General features: G+C 42.0%; 1 protein-coding gene across 1 annotated transcript in view; it reads right to left on the minus strand.

The window, feature by feature from the left end:
* Window positions 1-22,328, minus strand: part of arhgef39 (Rho guanine nucleotide exchange factor (GEF) 39) — a 68,217-nt gene that overhangs the window by 40,428 nt on the left and 5,461 nt on the right. Inside the window, exons 4-6 of the mRNA XM_085376244.1 lie at window positions 13,501-13,621; window positions 9,826-9,944; window positions 672-742 (exon numbers count right to left, since the gene is read on the minus strand). Of these exons, the coding sequence (XP_085232370.1) occupies window positions 672-742; window positions 9,826-9,944; window positions 13,501-13,621 (311 nt within the window). The remainder of the gene's footprint in view (window positions 1-671; window positions 743-9,825; window positions 9,945-13,500; window positions 13,622-22,328) is intronic.

The following is a 22,328-nucleotide window of genomic DNA, read 5'->3' on the forward strand; positions in this document are numbered from 1 at the left end:
GGTAGCGCATGCTAGCGGGCCGTCGTTATTACCGTGTTGTTTGGAAAATACGGCGCACTTAAAATCAATCCTTTGATTTTCCTGAAAGTCGACAGAGCCCCTTATAATCCCGTGTGCCTTATGTATGAACTCTGGTTGTGTTTACTGACCTGGAAACGATTTTATGTGCACGGCGCTCGAAAATCTGTCAAATGTTTCAGTACGACTTTGCTAAGCTTCGAAGCCGCACCGCTTGATGGATTGTCGGAGCATTACGGCTATCGTAGGCGGAGCCTCGCGGAGTGATACGTACTGTGCTTCAACATAATATTACTGTATTGTGTGTGTATAACCTCTTTAAGTTTTGTGGATATTATACATGGTTATGCTGAGGATATGTCGGCCAGTTTCCACTGGAAATGCCTTTTGGTTAAACTGTCAGCGAGGAATTTGCATTTGCACTGTTACATTTTATATAACTTTAATGTAAAAAACAGCTGCTTGTTTAAGTGAAAATACATTGATGTGTTTTTTTTGCACTAATAAAGTTGAGGAGTTGTAAAGTATTTTGTCTCACATCAATTATATCATCAGTTATATCGTTATCACAAATTTTCAAATGTATATGGTGATAAATATTTTGGTCATATCGCCCTGCTCTAATTACTACAGACGGCAGCAAAGACACTTACTTAAAAGCTGTTCATACTCTGGGTGGTCTACACTGATGTTGGCTGTCAGATCCTGCAGGAAATGTTTATACCTGTGAGAAGACAGAAAAGAAATAAGGTCACAATATTACCTGACAATAGAAACGGTCACGTAGTTTCCCCCATTCTCAGAGTTATAGCCACTGTTGAAGAGGATACTCTTGGCTCTGTAATTGTGGACTGGTTACATTCAAACAGCAGCAGTGTCAAAAAAGCCTAACGAGCCAAAGAAATGTGCGAACTGTCCCGACTAACTCAGATGGAAAGATCGAGTTTTACTTTGAAGTATTTTTGCCTGAGATGACGACAGACAGATACAGCAGTACCCTGATGAGATGGAGAGCTGCACTGGTTTGATCGTATCCTTCTCATAGTGAACAAATGAAATACTGACTATAAATCCTGACTTTTACTCCAGGTGCAGATTAGAAATGATGTTTGAATTAAAGCCCCCAGAAACAACTAAATGGCATTTTCTGTATGTGTGAATAAAACCTGGAACAATAAGTCGATGCAGTTGCACAGTTTACACTGCAACTTTAATTTTATTAAAGACACACGTGAACAAAAGAAACCTATAGAGAATTAGAGCGCTTAATAAATAAACGTTACTTATTTTGGTTGCAGTAATAAATGTCGGTGCGTGCAAGCTACAGTCACAGATAACATGTTCAGTATTTTTCTATGTTGTCATAAATATAAGCAATGCAATTTTTTAAATAATGTGATATGATTTTGAGGCTATAAAAGCCACCCCTGGTTTCTCCTCGCACACAGGAGCACATACGAGTCGTGCTGCCGGGTTGATGCCCTTCTACAGCCCAGTCTAGCTCTCCTCTTGTTAATGGCCTCTCTCCTGGAGACTGTCCTGGAGACGTTCTTATTCAATTTATATCCTCTTGAGATCCAGCCTATTCATTATGTCCTCTGTAGTGGACAAAAAAAAGGTAAACTGAAAGAAACTTTTTATCCTCAGTTCTCAGGAGGTTAAAGCACCAAATCATAACAACAGTTGCCTCAAGGCACTTTACATTAAAAGGTAAAAACCCTACAATGTGGAGAAAAGAGAGAAATGATTGAATTATTTTGTGTTTTATACAAAACAGTATTTATGCTTTGTTGCAGGTTGTTAAAGCTGCTCACTTTTTAGGCAGTAAATCATCATCGAGACCGGCGGGCTGTTAGACATGCCTGGTCTCATTGTGTGCGCTACAGAACTAATGTATGTGATCACTAACAGGATGACATGACACTTTCTGAATCACCTAAACATTTTAACAGTTTTATAAAGAATGGTATGATGTGGCACGACGCTAATCCGGAATAATTCCAAGATGCTTATTTGTATATATTTATGGTGATATCTAGCTCACTTTAGAGAACATGTGAGTGCAGGTCAGATTTTTGCCGTCAGCTGTATTTTGTTTACCCCCAGATAATACTGAAAGGTGAATACAGTCAACTTTCCACTGTAGGTGCCTGACCATAGGAGACCCCAATGCAATTCCAGTCCACCACTTAAGAGTGTTGTCTTTGTTTCAAAAAGCTAAACTGACACAGGACCACACCAACAAAAATTATAATTATTCAACAACAAATTGTGTGTGTACCAACTTGGCAATAAAGGTGATTCAGATTCTGACTCATAGGTCAAGGATGCCTCTAAAAACAAACGAGTAATAATAAGCCACATGCTTGGGGGTTTTCCCCCGATTGGCTACAGATTAAATTATTCAGAATCAAAGGAAAATCACCAGCAATATAAAATAGTATAACTATCTCTTAAACATTTTTAATTTGGGTTTTATGTCTATATAAGTTATTTAAACTTGACTTAATGTAAAATAGCAAAAGCAAAATTAAAAAAAAAAACGTTCAAATTCAGTTTAAATATGTTCAGACAAATTCATAGAGATTCTATCAAGTTTAAGCCTCTGCCTAAGACAACAGTTGTGAAGAGAAATCCATGCTCCTTTTTACTAGGACGATGTGACCTTGAAGTGCATTGACAGCTGACATTGATTTCCACTGTGCTCGTCTCTGCCTTTGCAGTCTTCCCTTTTGTTTTTTTTTTTAGTCTGGGCTTGTTATAGAGACAAAGTGGTGCCAGTGAATGAGGCAAGTTGTAATGCTAGCACCCTGCAAATCATTGCTTCTGGTCCATTTGGTGGAATGAGTTTAATAAGGGATGTTACAGAGCACCAACGATGCAGTGTAATAGTGCAAGTACTATTTGAAAAACACAGCACTGTGAGAACTATAGCACCATACCTCATTTCTTAGTATTTTGCTTGAAAAACTGGGTTCAGGAATTTACTGAAACATGAAAACAAACATGGAAATCCAGTGTAGAGGGCTTCAACTCTATGGGAAGGCTTTCCACAAGGTACAGGGATGTGTTCATGGGAATATTCGAACATCCTTCTGGAAGAGCATTTGTGAGGTCAGACACTGGTGTTGGACAAGACGGCCTGGCTCACAGTCTGTGCTCTAATTCACCCCAGAGGTCTTCTAAATGGGTTGAGGTTAGGACTCTGTGCAGCCCACACCTTGCTTTGTACACTGTTATGCAGTCATGTTGGATCAGGAAGGGGCCATCCCCCAAACTCTTCTTGGTATGCTGAAGCGTTAAGAGTTCCTTTCAATGGAAATAAGGGGCCAACTAAACACCATAATCCCCCTTCCCCTAAACATTACACTTGGCGCAGTGCAGTTAGAAAAGTACTATTTTCCTTACAACCGCCAAACCCAGACTCGTCTATTAGACAATCCAGAGAACAAATCTCCACTTCTCTAGAGTCCAGTAGCGCCATGCTTTACACCGCTGCATCTAATGCTTTCTATTGTGCTGGGTAATCTCAGGCAGCAGATCTCTACACACCGTTTTTGAGGTAATCTGAACGCCACATTAAGTCTGGAGGTTTGTAGCTATCGACTCTGCAGAAAGTTGGGAACCTCTGTGCACCAAGTACCTCAGCATGACCTCATGTCGACGAAGGTAGGAGGGAAAGAGAACTCAGGCCGAACCCCTTCTACCCCAGTGACCCTGTCACCAAGGATTTGTTTAACTGCCTCAGTGACCTAACCCCCGAAGACGAATTGTCCCCCTCGTCCGCAGACTCTGCCTCCTCCATAGAACACATGCTAGTGGGATTAAGGAGGTCCTCGAACTACTCCTTCCACCACCCGATAATGTTCTCAGTTGAAGTCAGCAGCGCTCCACCTGCACTATACAAAAAAAGCGCTGCTTTGCCCTCCTGAGTTGCCCGAGTTTTTGCCCAAGTTCCACTTTGCCTGTCGGTACCTATCAGCTGCGACCGAAGTCCCACGGGTTAATCAAGCCCGATAGGACTTCTTCTTCAGCCTGGTGGCTCCCTTCAACTCTGGTGTTCACCATCTGGCTCGGGGGTTACCTCCGAACCACATGGTGTCCATATTATGTCCGTTATTGACATAATGTAACTTAACACTTAATTAACTAAAGTAACTTAGTAGGAGCCTGCACGATGTTTCCATATAATTAGAATTATTTCTGCCTGAGATGCTATACCTTGCTTTTTCTGTATCCTGCTTTTCCACCATGTAACTACGTCAGTAATTTCCATCCACCATTTGCTTTTCCTATCTTACAGTGCGCTCCAACGATAGAGTCATTTACTTTCATAGGGGTTTCACATGACCAGCTGCTAGATTCTGGGTGTCTCTCGTATGCACAAAGGAACATAAATGCACAGTGTTGCTCTAACAATGAATACGACACGCTGATATTCCGTAAGAATTTATCCTGGCATCAGTGTGGATGATATGATATGGCACAACTATAGTTCAGGTACTGGGCTTGTCAGAGTGAGGGCTGTATTGCAAGCCACACAGGTGACAGATTATTTGATGTCAGAAATGCATCTTTAAAAATGTTTAAAATTTTATCAATTGAAAAATATTAAATTATTTTGTATGCATGTCACTTACAATAATTGTTCTTTGTCCTCTGATTACTACAACTTGAAAGAATATTTTTAAAAGACTTAAAATGATATATTTTGGTAGCATGGGGTTAGTGTCATCAGTGGTGACTTAGATGTCAGTAGAATAATATCAAAGTAAGAAAAAAATGGATATACACCACTAATTTGGTTTGTTAGAGTAAAAGAAACTGATTTTGTTAGCCTGGTTAGGTTCACATGTGGCCATTTCTCTTTATTAGTACACTGATGGCTCACACTTGTTGCCATTTCATTTTGTCTCCACTGCTCAGATCTTTGTGGAAACATAGTTAATAATAATTCAGAGGACAGTTCGAACAGGTTTCATAATATTCACACTTAAAGTTCTTCACTCTTTGAATAAATCACTGTTAGTTACCTTTTAAAGGAACGATGAGACAAAGTCGATTATAGGTCGCTTATAGTTCTAATTTACACAATGCACATGCTCTAGACTTCTATATTTACCAGCGCTTCTTCTCTTTTAAGCTATTAAAGTGTAGTAATCACCAATAAGTCCGTGTTATGTCCACTCATCCAGAAAGGCGCCTGCTGACACCTCGTCTCTTAATTACAAATTCAAACCCTTAATGCATGCATGCAAAATAATTAGAAATTTAATTTGTCTTCTATATTTACTGATGTGCAAATGCCCAAATGACCCGGTATGTCTGCCAAACAGAGTGAGAAAAAAGTGTGTATTATCATCAGCAAAGCCATTTGCAACTCCTGCTGCAAGAGCAGAAAGCATATCTTCTTTACCACTTCATGTTTTGTACAGCTCCATTCTTCATTAGAATATCAGAAATATGAAAATGGTCAGGATTATGTTGTTGTCTCATTATATTTTCTTTGGTTTGCTGCTAATGAACAGGACAAGATGGCTAAATGAGAGTGTTCGGTTTACATTATTTGAAATGTACCTAATAATGCTCATTAGTGTTTCCTTTGTGTTATACTGTTTGTTTAATTAGATTTTCATTTCCACTTCCTGCTAACAGTGACCATTGCTAATAATGGCTGTAATGTATTTGTTATTACAAGAAAAGACAAGAAGACAGGACTTTTTGTCTATTTGGGGAGGAGCGTCGAAAGTGATTTAATTTGTTGCCTGTTTTTTTTTTAAATTTGAAGTGGATTGTGTTTCTATTCTTTTGCTCTTCCTCTAACAACAGATCCTTCAGTGATTCATCACAGATCCATTTCCTTCTTTATTCAGATTCTATAAATTCATTTTGCAGCAAGATGAAACCACTTAACCAGGTTAGTCTTTGACCAAACTTTCATCTGCACTTAATGGCCTTCTCTCCAGCAGATGGAGTTTATTATTCGACAAACTGGAAATACCTAAGGTGGTATCACATAGGTTAAAACTTAAGTCTAGTCATATAAGGTGACTTTTGATTAGTCAGCTGTCTGGCTGCAAGGCTCCACTAGAGCCCCAGGAGAACTTCATTGACACACAACTGACACCATTAAATGTGTGGATGAGGATTTTGCTTTAAAACATAAAGACAAGCCTGACAGGAGCCACTCGCTGAGCTTGGGAGTCACCGCACCGAGTGCTCCGATTACCACGGGGACCACTGTTACCTTCACCCTCCTCATCTTCTCCAGTTCTTCTCTGAGCTCTTGGTATTTCTCCAGCTTCTCGTGTTCCTTCTTCCTGATGTTGCTGTCATTGGGAACCGCTACATCGATCACTACGGCCGTCTTCTTCTGCTTCTCTACCACCACTATGTCCGGTTGGTTAGCCACCACCATTTTGTCCGTCTGTATCTGGAAGTCCCACAGGATCTTAGCTCGGTCATTCTCCACCACCCTTGGGGGCATCTCCCACTTTGACCTCAGGACTTCCAGGCCATGCACAGCACAGATGTTCCTGTACACTATGCCGGCCACTTGGTTATGTTGTTCCATGTATGCCCTGCCTGCTAGCGTCTTGCACCCTGCTGTTGTAAACAAGATGCAAGATGGTGCCTGTGTGTTTGGCACGCCGTCAACCGCTCTTTTTTATCTGTCTGATTTTATTGTTTTTAGGTAACGTTGTGCAACATGTCAGTTCAATACTGTCGTATGATCGCCAGACCTTATTGAAAATCGGCTCATCCACCAAAGTTTCAGTTTGGTTTGGTAAAGCCAGGGTTTTCTGCCTCCCTACCTGGAAGCAGTACCATTGCGCTGGCATCCCCTACCACTGCCACCAGATATGAAGAAGCGACGCAGGAGACGGGGTACTCGTGGAGGTCGCCTTGTTAAGCTGAGAATCCAGATTTCTTACCTTCCTCACAATCTTCGCTCCGTTCATCAATCTTTTCCACGACTCTTGGTACCATCGCGTGCTCTGGATCCTGTGGATTCCTGGTTGGTTCCCGTTGTCGGCTCTATCGGGAGAAGCCCTGTGAAATCCTTCCCTCTTTGGCATCTGCGTTGGAGGTGAATGGACCGATCAGACCTTAGACCGGTGGATCTGGTTGTCACTGCCGCGGAGGTCTCCGAACCAGCTCCCCTCAGGTTGGCTTTAATAAATGCCAGATCGGTGGCGAATAAGACCTTCATCCTGAAGGATTTCTGTTCTTCCCATGCTTTGTATCTCCTCTGTTTGACTGAAACCTGGAGTTCACCCGGTGAGTTAAGCGCCTTTTCTGAACTGCTGCCCGCTGGCTGTGCTCATTTTAGCGCTCTGAGAGCTTCTGGTTGTGGCGGGGGGTTAGCTGTTTTTAAAGCACACTTTGAGTTTAAGCAACTATCCTCATGGACACGCCACAGCAGCTTTGAATGTTGTTTGTGTGAACTGGGCCACTCGCCTTCGTTGCTGTGTGCAATAGTTTATCGGCCTCCTAAATAAGACAAGGAGTTTGTATCTGAGTTTCTCGCTTTTTTATCGGAGTTTCTCGCTGACTGTGCATCCCGGTATGACCAGGTCCTGCTGCTCAGTGATTTTAATATACACGTCTGTTGCCCAGGAAAGCCACTGGCTAAGGACTTCATGGACCTGGTGAACTCTTTTCATCTTGTTCAGTCTGTTAAAGGTGCCACTCAAGAACATGGTCACACATTGGACTTGGTGTTATCATATGGGTTATCTGTCTGTAACTTACATGTGGAGGATGCTGTATTCTGTGACCATATGCCCATTGTATTTGACGTTGTTCCTCTTAGTCCTGTTGTTAAACGGCTGCACCTATGCGATGCTATCGAGCCTTCGGCTCAGATACTCCCGAGCGTTTTTCAACACTATTTGAACAACTTGTGTCCAGTCCCTCTGAGTCGTCCTCCGTAGATGGATTACTCTCTCATCTGGACTCTGTTTGTAAATCTGCCCTTGATGTTGTTGCACCTCTAAGACTCAGGCAGTGTAAACCCAAGGCCAGTCCTTGGCTAACCGATTTTACTTGAGCCATTAGAAGAGACTGTAGGAGATGTGAAAGGCGATGGAAAAAGGACTGACTGTACATCTCTCTGGAAACTCTTAAGACGAGCTGGAAAGCTTATCAGAGGGCAGCAAAGACTGCCAAAAACGCCTATTTTTCTCAACTTATTGCTGTTAATTCACATAACCCTCGTGTTCTGTATAATACCATAAATTTTGTACTGAATGCAGAGGATCATGTTCTTTTGCAGTCTTCTGAGGTTATGTGTAATAAGTTTCTTAATTTCTTTGTGGTTGCCAGTCTGAGACCCTCCACTTTATCTTCTGTTGACCCGGCTGTGCATGTTCCCTGTTTAAATTTGCTTATTGCTTTCCAACCAATTGTTCTACCTGAACTCGAGAAGCTTGTGTTAACTGCTAACCCATGTGGTTCTCCGAATGATGTCGCTCGTCCCAGTTTTCTAAAAAAGGTGTTTCCTACTGTTGGACCACATATTCTGAACCTAATTAATACCAGCCTCTTGTCAGGTCAAGTACCAAGCGAGTTTAAGCATGCAGTTATTCATCCTTACTTAAGAAGCCAGGCTCAGATATTTCAGTTCAGTCAAACTGTAGACCCATCTCTAAACTTCCTTTTCTGAGTAAGATCTTGGAAAAGGTTGTTCACACTCAGCTGATGGATTATCTAAACAACTCTCAAATGTTTGAAGTTTTTCAGTCTGGCTTTAGGCCGTTTCATAGCACAGAGACAGCTCTCATAAAGGTTATGAACGATATTCTGGTAACGACGGACTGTGGTAAACACGTAGTGCTTATACTACTAGATATGACTGCTGCATTCGACACAGTGGATCACGACCTGCTGATCTCTCGATTACAGCTTTGTGTGGGCATTTCTGGCTTGGCACTCCTGTGGATAAAATCATATCTGTCAAACAGGAGCTTCTGTGTTAAGTTGGGCTCGTCATCGTCCTCTGTGGCCCCTCTGCCGTGGGGTGTCCCACAGGGATCTATTCTTGGGCCATTACTGTTTTCATCTCCTGCCACCGGGTGCGATCTTTCGTAAACACAAAGTCTCATTTCATCTATATGCTGATGATTGCCAGCTTTATTTTCCTTTCAGTCGTTCTGATAGCTCCCCAATTAGACTCCTGCTTGATTGCCTTAGTGATGTTAAGTCATGGATGGCTCAAAACTTTTTAAATTTTAATGAACGTAAAACGGAAGCAATTCTGTTTGGGCCGAATCGTTCCTCTCTGATATCCCTGATGTTGACCTTGCTGCTCTGACCCTTCACCTGAAGAGCTCGATTACCAATCTTGGGGTAAAAATCGACTCTGCACTTACTCTTGATGGCCACGTGAATGCGGTGGTGAAATCATCATTCTATCATCTCAGGCGTCTGTCGAAGGTTAAACCTTTTCTTTTAAGGCGTGACTTGGAGACTGGTATCCACGCTTTTATCACCTCACGCTTGGATTATTGCAACTCCCTTTTAATAGGGGTTGGACTGGGCACTCTGACACGCCTGCAACTAGTCCAGAATGCTGCGGCACGGTTTTTATCTGGTAGAAGGAAATTTGAGCACATTACTCTGGTTCTGGCCTCCCTGCACTGGCTTCCAATTGAATTTAGGATTCATTTTAAAGTTCTTTTATTGGTTTTTAAATCCTTAAATGGTCTGGCACCTGCATATTTGTCTGATTTGCTGAAGCCCTATGTCCCCACACTTTTAAAACCTTATTAAGATCATATATAATATAATAATATATAATCTCACTGATCAATCCGCTGCAGGGGGAGTTGGAGCAAGTCCTCCAGCTTCTGGTTGTTGAATTCTGGGCGGGATTCCTGCAGTTTTTTGAACCGTCTGAAGGCCTTGTTTTTCTTAAGCTGCATCTGAAAATGGACACAAGACACTGGGAGATTATTCAGAAACATTTACAAGACGTAGCTTCTGAATTTATAAAAAGTGTACTGGGACCAGATTTCATGATTGTGATGTGCAGAGCAGTAGTAACTACAGAGGAATAACATTGATGAGCAATAAAATGAAGATATAGGAAAGGGTTGCTGAAGGTATGTTAAGAAGAGAAATGACTAGGGATGGGTATCGTTTAGGTTTTATCCGATACCGGTGCCAAACCGGTACTTTTGAAACGGTGCCGGTGCTCAAACCGGTGCTTAAAGAATGGAGAACACAAAATTGGTCCAAAAACCTCTCATGTTCAGCTGTTTTTTGTAAAAAGATAACAATGTTAGCCTTTTCTGCAGCTATGGGGCATATATGGTATCACTCTTGGCTGGAAGCAGTGCTTAAACAATGGAAAAAAACACAAACTTTGTCCAAAAACCTCTCATGTTTAGCTGTTTTCCACTTTTTCTTTGGTCATTTTAGCCTTTTTGGCCAGGGTGAAGGGAGTATCTGCCATCAAACAAGAAGACAGCCGCATGTAGCTATGATGATGTTTGCTAGTTCACCTTACATGCATTAATGTAATAACGTGGTTAGCCTACTCAACGTAAATTACACACCAACAACATGAAGCTACTCACACAGAGAAGAACGGCTGCTGCTGCATCATCCTCATCATTTCTGCTACACTGGCAGGGCTAGGGGCCAGGACTCTCCTCTTCGGGTTTTTGGGGGATGTTGCTAACTCTGGGTCCGATAACAGGCACCACACCAACAGTAGATGTGCTCGGTGTGAGGTCTCGCAGCAAGCTATCAAATACGGCGCATTTCTTGGCTTTAACAAAATGCTATATGTCGCCAGGTGTTTCATCGGATTCGAGGAGTTACCTCCTTTGACAGTATCACAGTATCACCTTAAAGCACTTGTTGCTGCTGAGTTTGCATCTTTTGCTGTGAAGTACAGCCAGACTTTTGACCGCTTCACCTTGGTCATTTTTAATCTGTAGCTCTGCTCTAAAAGAACATACGTACCTGGCCCCGCCCACTATCCTCGGAAACGTAAAATGATTGGCTAGAATCTAAAGTGTATCACAGCTCGGGAAAAAAAGCACCGAAATAAAGCACCGAAATGTGCGCTGCTTTTCGGTCTGGTTACTACCGTTTATATACCAGTACCCATCCCTAGAAATGACAATCAGCGAGTAATAGTATGCTTTCATGCTGAGAAAGAGTACTACACATGTGAGGTTTGCTTTCAGAGCATTGATGTGCAGTATAGAAAAGGTCAGAAGGCGTTCACTGAGTCTGAGTGCCAGAGAAGTATGAGGGTGGTGGAGGACGTGTATGAAGTCACCAGGAGAGTATCAAGGTGTCCAGTAGGAGTGAGAAGGTCGAGGCAGGAGTGGTTAGAGGTTAGAGGTCAGCTCTGAGCCCATTCTTACTTGCAGTGGTCATGTGATTAAACACATTTTACGGAAAGCTAGGTTCATTTTCACTAGCCACACCCAGGCCTGATTACTGCCAGACCTCTTAAATCAAGAACTCACTCAGATGGAACCTGTCTGACAATGCAAAGTGGGCTAAAACATATCAAAAAGCAATCACGCCACAATCTAAAGACACTCAGGAACAGATGAAAAACAAAATCATTAATACAATCCTAATCAAAAGTTTAAGACCAGTTGATGAAAAATGACATGGTTGGAGCTTAACAAGGTTCCAAGTTGAGCTCCAACATGCAACAAGAAGAAATGGGAGTGAGACAAAACATTTTTTTGAGTAATTTATTGAAAATAACACTTAAACTGAAACAGGCTGTTTTACAGCTGATCAAAAGTTTAGGACCACTTGCCTTTGAAAGGCCAAATCTGTGCAAAAATGTGGATTCATTGTCATTTTCTGTCATTTCACTGTCATGATGCTCTGTTGGCAAAGGAAAACAAACCTTCCCTTGTTGAACGTGGTCGGGTTGTTGAACTGCATAAGCAGGATCTCTCACAGCACGCCATCGCTGTAAGACGGTCATTTGATATTTCCTAAATGATCCGGAGGCCCAAAAAAATGTCACCAGCACTGAGCCGGAGGATCCAACTGGCTGTCCGTCGAGACACTGGACGATGCTTGACCCAAATTAAGGCCGTTACTGGTGCCGACTGCAGCCCCATAACCATCAGACACCATCTGAGGCTGAAAGGCTTCAAGAACAAAAAAAACGTCTCGTCTCCTTGAACGCCACAGAACTGACTGTTTGGACTTTGCTACAGAGCACCAAACATGGGACACTGAAAGGTGGAAGAAAGTTTCATTCTCTGAGGAGAACAAAAGTAACCTCGATGGTCCTGATGGTTTCCAACGTTGCTGGCATGACAAGCAGATCCCACCTGAGGTGTTTTCCACCCCACAGTGGAAGGGGCGCCATAATGGTCTAGGGTACTTTTTCCTTCAGTGGAACAGTTGTCTTCTCTTTATGGTAGACTTGGATATTTATCCAAGAATGTTGTTCACGATTGGCTGGTGTGAAGGGTTTTCTCATCACCATGATTCTGAGATCATCCACTACTGTTGCCTGTGGACGTCCAGGTCGTTTTGCATTGCTGAGGTCACCAATGCCTTCTTTTTCCTCAGGATGGACTAAAGATTTTGCCACTCCTAAGACTGCAGCAATTTCTCTGATGTTTTGTTCCTGTTTTTGCAGCTTACGGATGGCTTGTTTCACCTGCATGGAGAGCTCCTTTGACTGCATATTGTCTATTCACAGCAAAATCTTCCAAATGCAATCATCACACCTCAAATCAACTCCAGGCCCTTTAGCTACTTAATTATCAATATCAAAGGAATTGCCCACATCTGCCCATGAAATAACCTTTGACTCAATTGTCCAATTACTTTTGTAACTAGATGTCACATGTCAAGAAGCTGAAACTCTTAAACCCTTCGTCCAATTGAATCTTCAGCCAACCCTCACATGAAAGCTGAGAGTCTGCACATTATGTCCATTGTATAACTATAATTGGAATATTTTTCAGTAAACAGGTAAAAACAACAACAAAAACTTATGTCAGTGTCCAAATATATATGGATCTAACTGTGTGTATGGTTAGAAGGCTATCACTGACAAAAAGACTAAAGGCCGAGTTGAAGGATTAAAAATGAAGATAGTTGATTATGGAGCAGACCAGAGAGAAAACTCATGGATGTAATGAAGGAGCATATGCAAAGGTTTGGTATGATGCAAATGTTCGGTTAAGATGGAGACAGATTATCCACTTTGGCTACTGCTAAAGAGAGCGGCCAAATGAAGACGCACCAGCATGTTTCTTTACATCTATCAACATGTAGAAAATTGTTAGATTCTGCAAAAACTTGCATTCTTGAAGTTCACAGTAAAACTACATAATAAATTTGATCTGATAAAATTGCTGTGCTTTGCTATTCAATGTAACAAGAAATCAGTAAATAGATGAAAACAGAAAAACTGAGATCAGTGACAAAAAAAGATCGACTAACAGTCTGAACCAAGTTCAAATATAATGTTCTTACCTGAAGCACTTTCTGGGCTTTATAAATGTTATCCACATATGTGTAGTAATGGTGCATATGGGTGGAGAACTGGTCAAGGCCTTTGCCAAGGTATCCATTCTCCAAATGGATAAGTAGAGTCCTGAGAGGAGAAACACACACACACACAAGTTTAAACATGATCTATTGCACGTTGTTTTTCCATGTGTTGCATGCTTTTGTTGCCAATGTTTGAAAAGCCAGGTTATTAAAAAAAAAACTTTCCCTAGTTCTCTTTGTCCCTTTTTGCTTTGAAATTAATTAAATCAATTAATCAGCTAACATGATCCATAACATTTATGTATAATAACAAATGGTATCAATTTTAGCAAACATTAAATCCTGCATTAGTACAAAGCAAAATGTGTATTAATATTTGCTTTTCTGTCTTTTTCTTTGGTTTTGTAAACCAGTCTGTTAAATCAAAGACCCCATACATATATTTAGAACATGCTACGGTAGTCACTTTCACTGGATCATTGTCGCTTATTTTACGGGCAGTGCAAGTAAGCCGTGTGTGTGGCATGTTACTCCTGAGTCACAACATCCTTAACAAATCCACAGGACATGGTATCAAGAACTATTTTAATATACGTGGCACATTTTTTTGTGCATCACAGGCCTTTGAGACGTTCGTGTTAAAGTTTACTCTCCTAGCAAACATTTAGCCTCAAGTTGAGTTATTGTGCATTATTGTCTGAGACGGCACTGCTTCTTTGCATCAGTGCCACGCTCCCTGAGAAGGAGCTCATGTGAGGTTAGATCGCATCTGAAGCATCATTTTCAACAAAGGCATACACATTTAGAGAAAGCGAGGAGGCTGAGCAGAGTTCAGAGGATTGCTTCCCTGTTAATGAGAGATTTAGCAGTCAAGGTTCAGTAGTGTTTCTTCCCCCATGGGTGACGTATTTACTGGGACCCAGACGACAGATGTACCTTCAGAGCACCCAGGGCTACTTTGTAGTAAGAACACGCCTGCCGAACTTAAGCAATTGGTTGGGGGTGTTGACACTTGTGAAGGAGCTTGTTATTTGAACTTGGAGGAAGTACCACATATTCACGCACACACATTCTCTAATGATGTTCCCAGAGACTGCTGCTCATACAAGCTGTGAGAAGGAGCACTTTACTGTTGAAGTTGATTTAAATAGATTTTAATGAAGTTGCCGACAAAGGTAGGCTCTGTTCATAATCGGGAGGTGCAGGAGAAGCCGAGAGGGTTCTAACGAGAGCAAAGGGCAGGAAAAAAATGTATTTCCATTTCTTTCCCTTTCTGACAGAGACTATTATGATAAATATGAAATTATGGATTACATTTTTTTTTTTAATTTCCACAGCAATTAAATTGTCCGACCATCAGCACCAAGGTGGAGATGACATTAGCATTCCATGCGTGTCATCCGCATTAATTCCAAGCAGTTGCGGCATCGTGGATGATACGACTGAACCCAAACAATTCAGGCCACGTCACCATTACTTGGAGAAGGCTCAACAGATGAACGGCAACTCTCAAAACACAGGATGAAACATGAGAAACTATAAATGGAATAAACAGTTCGCTAACACTAAAGCATTAAACCAGCATTTTGTTGCTCTCAAAAAACAACACAATGTGATGTCAGCCGTTTTTACCCACACAGTGTCTGAGCTCCATCCTACACTCCAGTTCTTTAATGACAACCTCACCTCTGCTTTGTGCTTGGTCCACACAGCATTCTGGACCAGTGCTGCACACTAACTTCCTTCCCCAACCGCCCCATCACTAGGGCTGCCACAAACGATTATTTTGATAGTCGACTAGTCACCGATTATTTTGGCGATTAGTCGACTAATCAGATCATCATCCATTGGACGTAAAACTACAGCTTATTGCACCAGCAGCATCTGCTCTTATATAACTATCATTAGCTTACAGCTTTAAGTGTTTAAGGTCTGTGCTAACTAAAAATAAAGACAAGATGATAGTTTATTACATTTTAATGAAATTTGCAGATTGTTTCGGTGAAGTTTAATAAACTCCTTGCTATCTAAACTATAACAGGACACCGGAGTATATTCTCCAGCATCTCACACTTCTGATAATCAGCTGTCTGCTTGACGTTTATTCAGCTGTGTAAAAACTATAACTTTAATCTCAGACAAACTGATTTACTCAGGAACAAATAAAATACTAAAAAAAAAAAAAAAAAAAAAAAGGCAAAACAATAACATTTTTAAGTTATCTAAGTGACTTATATATCACGTTTAACCTGAGGAGCGAAAGACGGCGGTGGGTTTGAAAACGATTTGCCGGGAGTCCGGTGTTCTCACGGCTCTAGTGACCTAGCCCCCGGCTAGCTATCGAGCTAGTGGGTAACAGACGTCTCCGAAAACGTCGGAGCGCTTTTGAAAATATGCGGTGTCTTGATAAACTGAGCAGATATTTGAGGTTTACACAGCTACATTCTCGCCTGAAAATATGTTAAACGTTTATTTTGTGACCCAGAAAGAATAATAAGAGTAATATTAAAACTAACTAGCTGCCGCCATTGTTGGAAACTGAGCTGGGCCGCGCTATGAATTCTGGGACACAGCTTCTTCTTCTTCGGGGTTTAACGGCAGCTGGCATCCTTGTACATGCAGTGCTGCCATCTTCTGTTTCAGTCCGTTATTACACTCTTAAATCCTGCTACTTATTTCTGCGTCTTTTGGATCTTACAAAGCTTCAAACGACGCGTCGACTATTAAATCAGTCGTCGACGATTTTGATAGTCGACGTAATCGTGACTAGTCGACTAATCGTGGCAGCCCTACCCATCACCTTCATTTAAGTTGAATGAAATCTTTTATCCAAATGTCATATAAACTTCTCAGGTATTACCACCTTTATAGATATTTGCCTACTCTCCACTGATAATTTTAAATATTTTATTATGGATTCCTGGGAGGAAATGACAACGTGAAGATGGGACATCACCAAACAAATGTGGGCATTGCCAAGCAGCAGCTTTCTTCCTTTCGTTATGCTTTAACATTTATTTCAGCTGTTTTCAGTTGCTGTTTCTGAGTATTTTGCCATTAAATAAAATGAATCATCTATTGGCCCGACAAGTTTACTGACTTGTTTATTTTTAAAAACTCCAGACTGGCATCACCAGTACCAGCAGTAACAGCTCTACACAGTGAGGGAAATCATTATTTGATCCACTGTTGAATTTGTAAGTCTGCTCACTTCTATGGTCATTTCAATTTAATGGAAAGAGACATAAAATCAATGCAAATGTCAACATTTTACTTAATCTACAAAGACATACAAAATAATTATTGCACAGCAGTTTGTTTATAACTGTCTAATTACATTTGGACCATTTAAAAAGGCATTACAGGGATTACATATTATAGAGACGTCAGTCCTGAGCGATTCCTCTAACCTGAATGAGTACAAATCAAATCAAAATGTATTTATAGAGCACATATTAAAACAACAGTGTTGACCATAGTGCTTCACAGTCAGTAAAAGCATGAGACAATTAAAACAAACAATAAAACAGGACAACAAACAATAGGTAACAACACAACAAGCTAGAACAGCCAACTAGTTAGAATCAAAGGCCAAAGTAAAAAGATAAGTTTTAAGACGTGATTTAAACGACTGGATCGGCTCGGCAGTACGAAAATGAACAGGGAGGTTATTCCAGAGTCTGGGTGCCACGGATGCAAAGGCCCGGTCACCGCTCGACTTCATTCGAGACCTAGGTTGTGCTAGGAGCCTGTGATTGGACGATCTAAGTGCTCTGTTGGGATTGTATAAGTGGAGGAGTTCAGAAAGACAGCTGGGCGCCAAATTATTCAGAATTTTAAAAGTGAACAAAAGAATTTTAAAATCTTTGCGATATTTGACAGGGAGCCAATGTAGTTTGGCTAAAGTTGAAGTTATGCGTTCATAGATTCTCGTACCTGTTAAAAGACGCGCAGCTGCATTTTGAATTAACTGAAGAATGGCAGAAGACAGTAGTCCAGTCTGGATGTGATGAATGCGTGGACAAGCTTTTCAAGGTCCTTTAAAGGAAGGAACGGCTTTGCTTTGGATATCTGACGCAACTGGTAAAAGCTGTTTTTTTACCACTGTGGAGACGTGTTTCTGAAGTTTAAAAGAGCCATCCAGAAACACTCACAGGTTCCTTACAGTGAGCGAGAGATGGCTAGTGAGAGGGCCTAGGGCATCAGCTAACCGAGTGTGACTACCAAAGACTATGATTTCGGTCTTATTCTCGTTCAGTGTAAGAAAATTATGTGATAACCAAATTTTAACTTCATGCAAACAGTTGAACAGAGGTTGCAAAGAAGCAGACACATCTGATTTCAGAGGTGAATAAATCTGGATATCATCAGCATACAGTGGGGCAAAAAAGTATTTAGTCAGCCACCGATTGTGCAAGTTCCCCCACTTAAAATGATGACAGAGGTCAGTAATTTGCACCAGAGGTACACTTCAACTGTGAGAGACAGAATGTGAAAAAAAAATCCATGAATTCACATGGTAGGATTTGTAAAGAATTTATTCGTAAATTAGGGTGGAAAATAAGTATTTGGTCACCTCAAACAAGGAAAATCTCTGGCTCTCACAGACCTGTAACGTCTTCTGTAAGAAGCTTTTCTGTCCCCCACTCGTTACCTGTATGAATGGCACCTGTTTGAACTCATCATCTGTATAAAAGACACCTGTCCACAGCCTCAAACAGTCAGACTCCAAACTCCGCCATGGCCAAGACCAAAGAGCTTTCGAAGGACACCAGGAAAAGTATTGTAGACCTGCACCAGACTGGGAAGAGTGAATCTACAATAGGCAAGCAGCTTGGTGTGAAAAAATCAACTGTGGGAGCAATCATCAGAAAATGGAAGACATACAAGACAACATCCCACGATCTGGGGCTCCACGCAAGATCTCATCCCGTGGGGTCAAAATGATCATGAGAACGGTGAGCAAAGATCCCAGAACCACACGGGGGGACCTGGTGAATGACCTGCAGAGAGCTGGGACCAAAGTAACAAAGGTCACCATCAGTAACACACTACAACGGCAGGGAATCAAATCCCGCAGTGCCAGACGTGTTCCGCTGCTGAAGCCAGTGCATGTCCAGGCCCGTCTGAAGTTTGCCAGAGAGCACATGGATGATACAGCAGAGGATTGGGAGAATGTCATGTGGTCAGATGAAACCAAAGTAGAACTTTTTGGTATAAACTCAACTCGTCGTGTTTGGAGGAAGAAGAATACTGAGTTGCATCCCAAGAACACCATACCTACTGTGAAGCATGGGGGTGGAAACATCATGCTATGGGGCTGTTTTTCTGCCAAGGGGACAGGACGACTGATCCGTGTTAAGGACAGAATGAATGGGGCCATGTATCGTGAGATTTTGAGCCAAAACCTCCTTCCATCAGTGAGAACTTTGAAGATGAAACGAGGCTGGGTCTTCCAACATGACAATGATCCAAAACACACCGCCCGGGCAACAAAGGAGTGGCTCCGTAAGAAGCATTTGAAAGTCCTGGAGTGGCCTAGCCAGTCTCCAGACCTCAACCCCATAGAAAATCTGTGGCGGGAGTTGAAAGTCCGTGTTGCTCGGCGACAGCCCCAAAACATCACTGCTCTCGAGAAGATCTGCATGGAGGAATGGGCCAAAATACCAGCTACTGTGTGTGCAAACCTGGTAAAGACCTATAGTAAACGTTTGACCTCTGTTATTGCCAACAAAGGTTATGTTACAAAGTATTGAGTTGTATTTTTGTTATTGACCAAATACTTATTTTCCACCCTGATTTACGAATAAATTCTTTACAAATCCTACCATGTGGATTCATGGCTTTTTTTTCCACATTCTGTCTCTCACAGTTGAAGTGTACCTCTGGTGCAAATTACTGACCTCTGTCATCATTTTAAGTGGGGGAACTTGCACAATCGGTGGCTGACTAAATACTTTTTTGCCCCACTGTAACAGTGAAGGGAGATGTTGTAATTTCTAAAAATTAATGCCAACGGCAACATGTACAAAGAGAAGAGAGCAGGACCGAGCACGGACCCTTGAGGCACACCACAGTAAATAGGGGCAGAAGCCGAGGAGTGTTGCCCCATAGCAACAGAGAACGACCTCTCTGAGAGGTAGGATTTAAACCAAGATAAAACCGTACCTTTGAGACCAACAACATGTTCCAGTCTTGATAGAAGAATGTTGTGGTTAACCGTGTCAAAGCAGCAGTCAAGTCAAGTAAAACTAAAGCTTCCTTAAAGAAACGAGAAGGAAGAATATCATGCGGGGAACCAGAGATTTTGAGATGATCAATTATATCTTTTAAAACAGAATAAGACACTGGCGCAAACTGCGGAAAGAAAGTCAAGCATTCAGAAGCTGGAACTGGGTCTAAAACTGATGATGGATGAGATGGATGAGAAGCCCTTAGAGCTGAGATTTGTTCAGAGAAATACTTTAAGAATTTATCACAAAGAGCAGGGGAAGCATCCCTATAAGTGGTAGTGCAAGGGTTTATCACAGAGTTAAAAGTATTAAAAAGAGCTCGGGGGTTGTGCCTATTAGTCATAATAATGATAGACAAAAAGGCAGATTTGGCAGCTTTAACAGACTTTTGATACTTAGATAGACAATTATGGAGGATGTCCAGAGAGACGTGGAGTTTGTCTTTCCTCCATTTTCTTTCAGCACGACGACATTCACGCCTAAGGGCGCGAGTAGTATCATTTAGCCAGGGTTGTTTAATCCTCAGAGGTGCCACAGAGTTAAGAATGTCAGCGCATGCAGTATAAAAGAGGTTAGCAAGCTCATCCGCTGATAAAACCCCATTACACTTAGCATCAGAGAGGGGACAGTCAAGGAAAGCATCAATGAAGTGGGCGATTGACTGGGAGTTAATTGTGCACGTTTGCCGCACAGGACCATCACTGTTCAAACCCACATCGCTCGCTACAGTATCAAACAAAACCGGGAAGTGATCAGAAATCCGTGATGCAAATATCCAGACCATAAGACCAAATCAAGTTTATGACCTTTAGTGTGAGTTGGTTCACTTACCCACTGGGTGAGATTGAGGGTGCTAATAAGAGCGAGGAAATCCTTAGCTAGCGAACTGTCCTCACAGCAAACATGAATGTTGAAGTCACCAACAATTAATATACGGTCATAACGTAGCAGAAGGCTCCCCAGCAGATCAGCAAATTCTGGAAGAAAATCCTTGATAAGTTTCGGGGGCGATACACCACAGCGCAGAGGATGGAGGGGACGCAGTTCACTTCCAATAACTGCACCTCGAAACTGGGGTACAGAACAGGTGGCAGCTGCCAACATCGAAGTTTGTCTTTAAAAACTGAAGCTAGCCCTCCACCTCTTCCAGTGGTCTGGGGTGAGCTAATAAAAGCGTGGTCAGGTGGGAGCAGCTCCGAGAAGGGAAAAAGTTCGCCGGGGCGAAGCCAAGTTTCCGCCAGTCCCGATGATAGAATAAGATCATTTAAAATAAAAGTCGTATTCGCCAGTGACCTTGTATTTAGCAAGGCCATACGGAGAGTGGTCACACTGTTACTGGTAGGAGAACGGCGCAGCAGGCGAAGGTTGAGATTCGCACCTCCTCTGGAGGACCGCACCCAGCACCGAGCGGGTGGAAGATCAGCTGGGAGGTCCAGGTAACCATAAGGTCCAACAGGGCGAATCCAGCGATGACAGAACAGTCTGAAGTTAGCATGGTCCCGGAGGGCAGGAATAGATGACAAGATGTTTATAGAATAGCGATCATTTGTCCCAACATAGGACTTTAAAAAGGCCTTGATACGAACACGTTTACCCCGTCTCCGTGAACGTTTCCTTTGAGAGAAGGTAGATGGTAAGTGGCGGAGATAATCAGGAAAGTCCTTCGAAAGCGGAGGAGGATTCTCAGGTCTCCATTTAAAATCTTGTGTCTGGTAGTCCAAAGGCCGGAGATTCAAGTAACGTAGCGACATCAGGGCAGCACATAGACAGAAGGACGACAAACAACAGCGGAGGAGACGGCTTGCCGTGAACACTGGCGCCATCTTGGAACTTTACACAAATATACTATAAATAAGTCTGCACGTTAATAAGCCAACACTCTTATTTTGGTAAGCAGTAATAGTAACTACATTTGTGGCAGTGCCCAAATATATATGGATCTAAATGCATATTACACATTAGAGGAAAACAGCAACATTTGCATTCCTATTTCCTGTTGCTGAACTGAGTGATGATTACATTACTTGAAGTTTCACATACATATTGAATCATTTCCTACTGGTGAATCACTGCGGCACTGGATCTCCATGGCCCGTTTTATCTCGAGAGCTTGTCGTTGTATTCACATCACTGATTAAATAAGGACTTCATAATGAAGATAAACAGTATGTGAACTGCAAAACCATTTATCCAACACATCAGACTGTGTAATGCATACCTCAATCTTCATTGCGGCAATCTCAATGAGAAAGCCCGTCAGTCTGCAGGGGATAGGGGCCTTGGGGAACTCATACAACTCATTATTTAGCTCGGAAATGGAATTCCCAATCAGCGGTCTCCGAAGCCCCTGCTCCACAGTTTCCCGTTCTGTGCAGTCTGATAATGAACTATGGGCTAGGAGCAATCTTTCTCACATGAATAAGAAAATACACCGACACTTCCTACTTTAGACTTATAAGCCAACATGAATTACAGATACGACTTCAAAGAGAGCTATCAGCATACTTGAGTTTATCCATCCATTGTCTTCTGCTTATCCTTGTCAGAGTCGCGGGGGGGTGGAGCCTATCCCAGCTG

The sequence above is a fragment of the Diplotaxodon limnothrissa genome, linkage group LG17 (assembly GCF_057381915.1).
Source record: "Diplotaxodon limnothrissa isolate DT_005_m linkage group LG17, D_limnothrissa_male_GT1.1, whole genome shotgun sequence".
NCBI lineage: Eukaryota > Metazoa > Chordata > Actinopteri > Cichliformes > Cichlidae > Diplotaxodon > Diplotaxodon limnothrissa.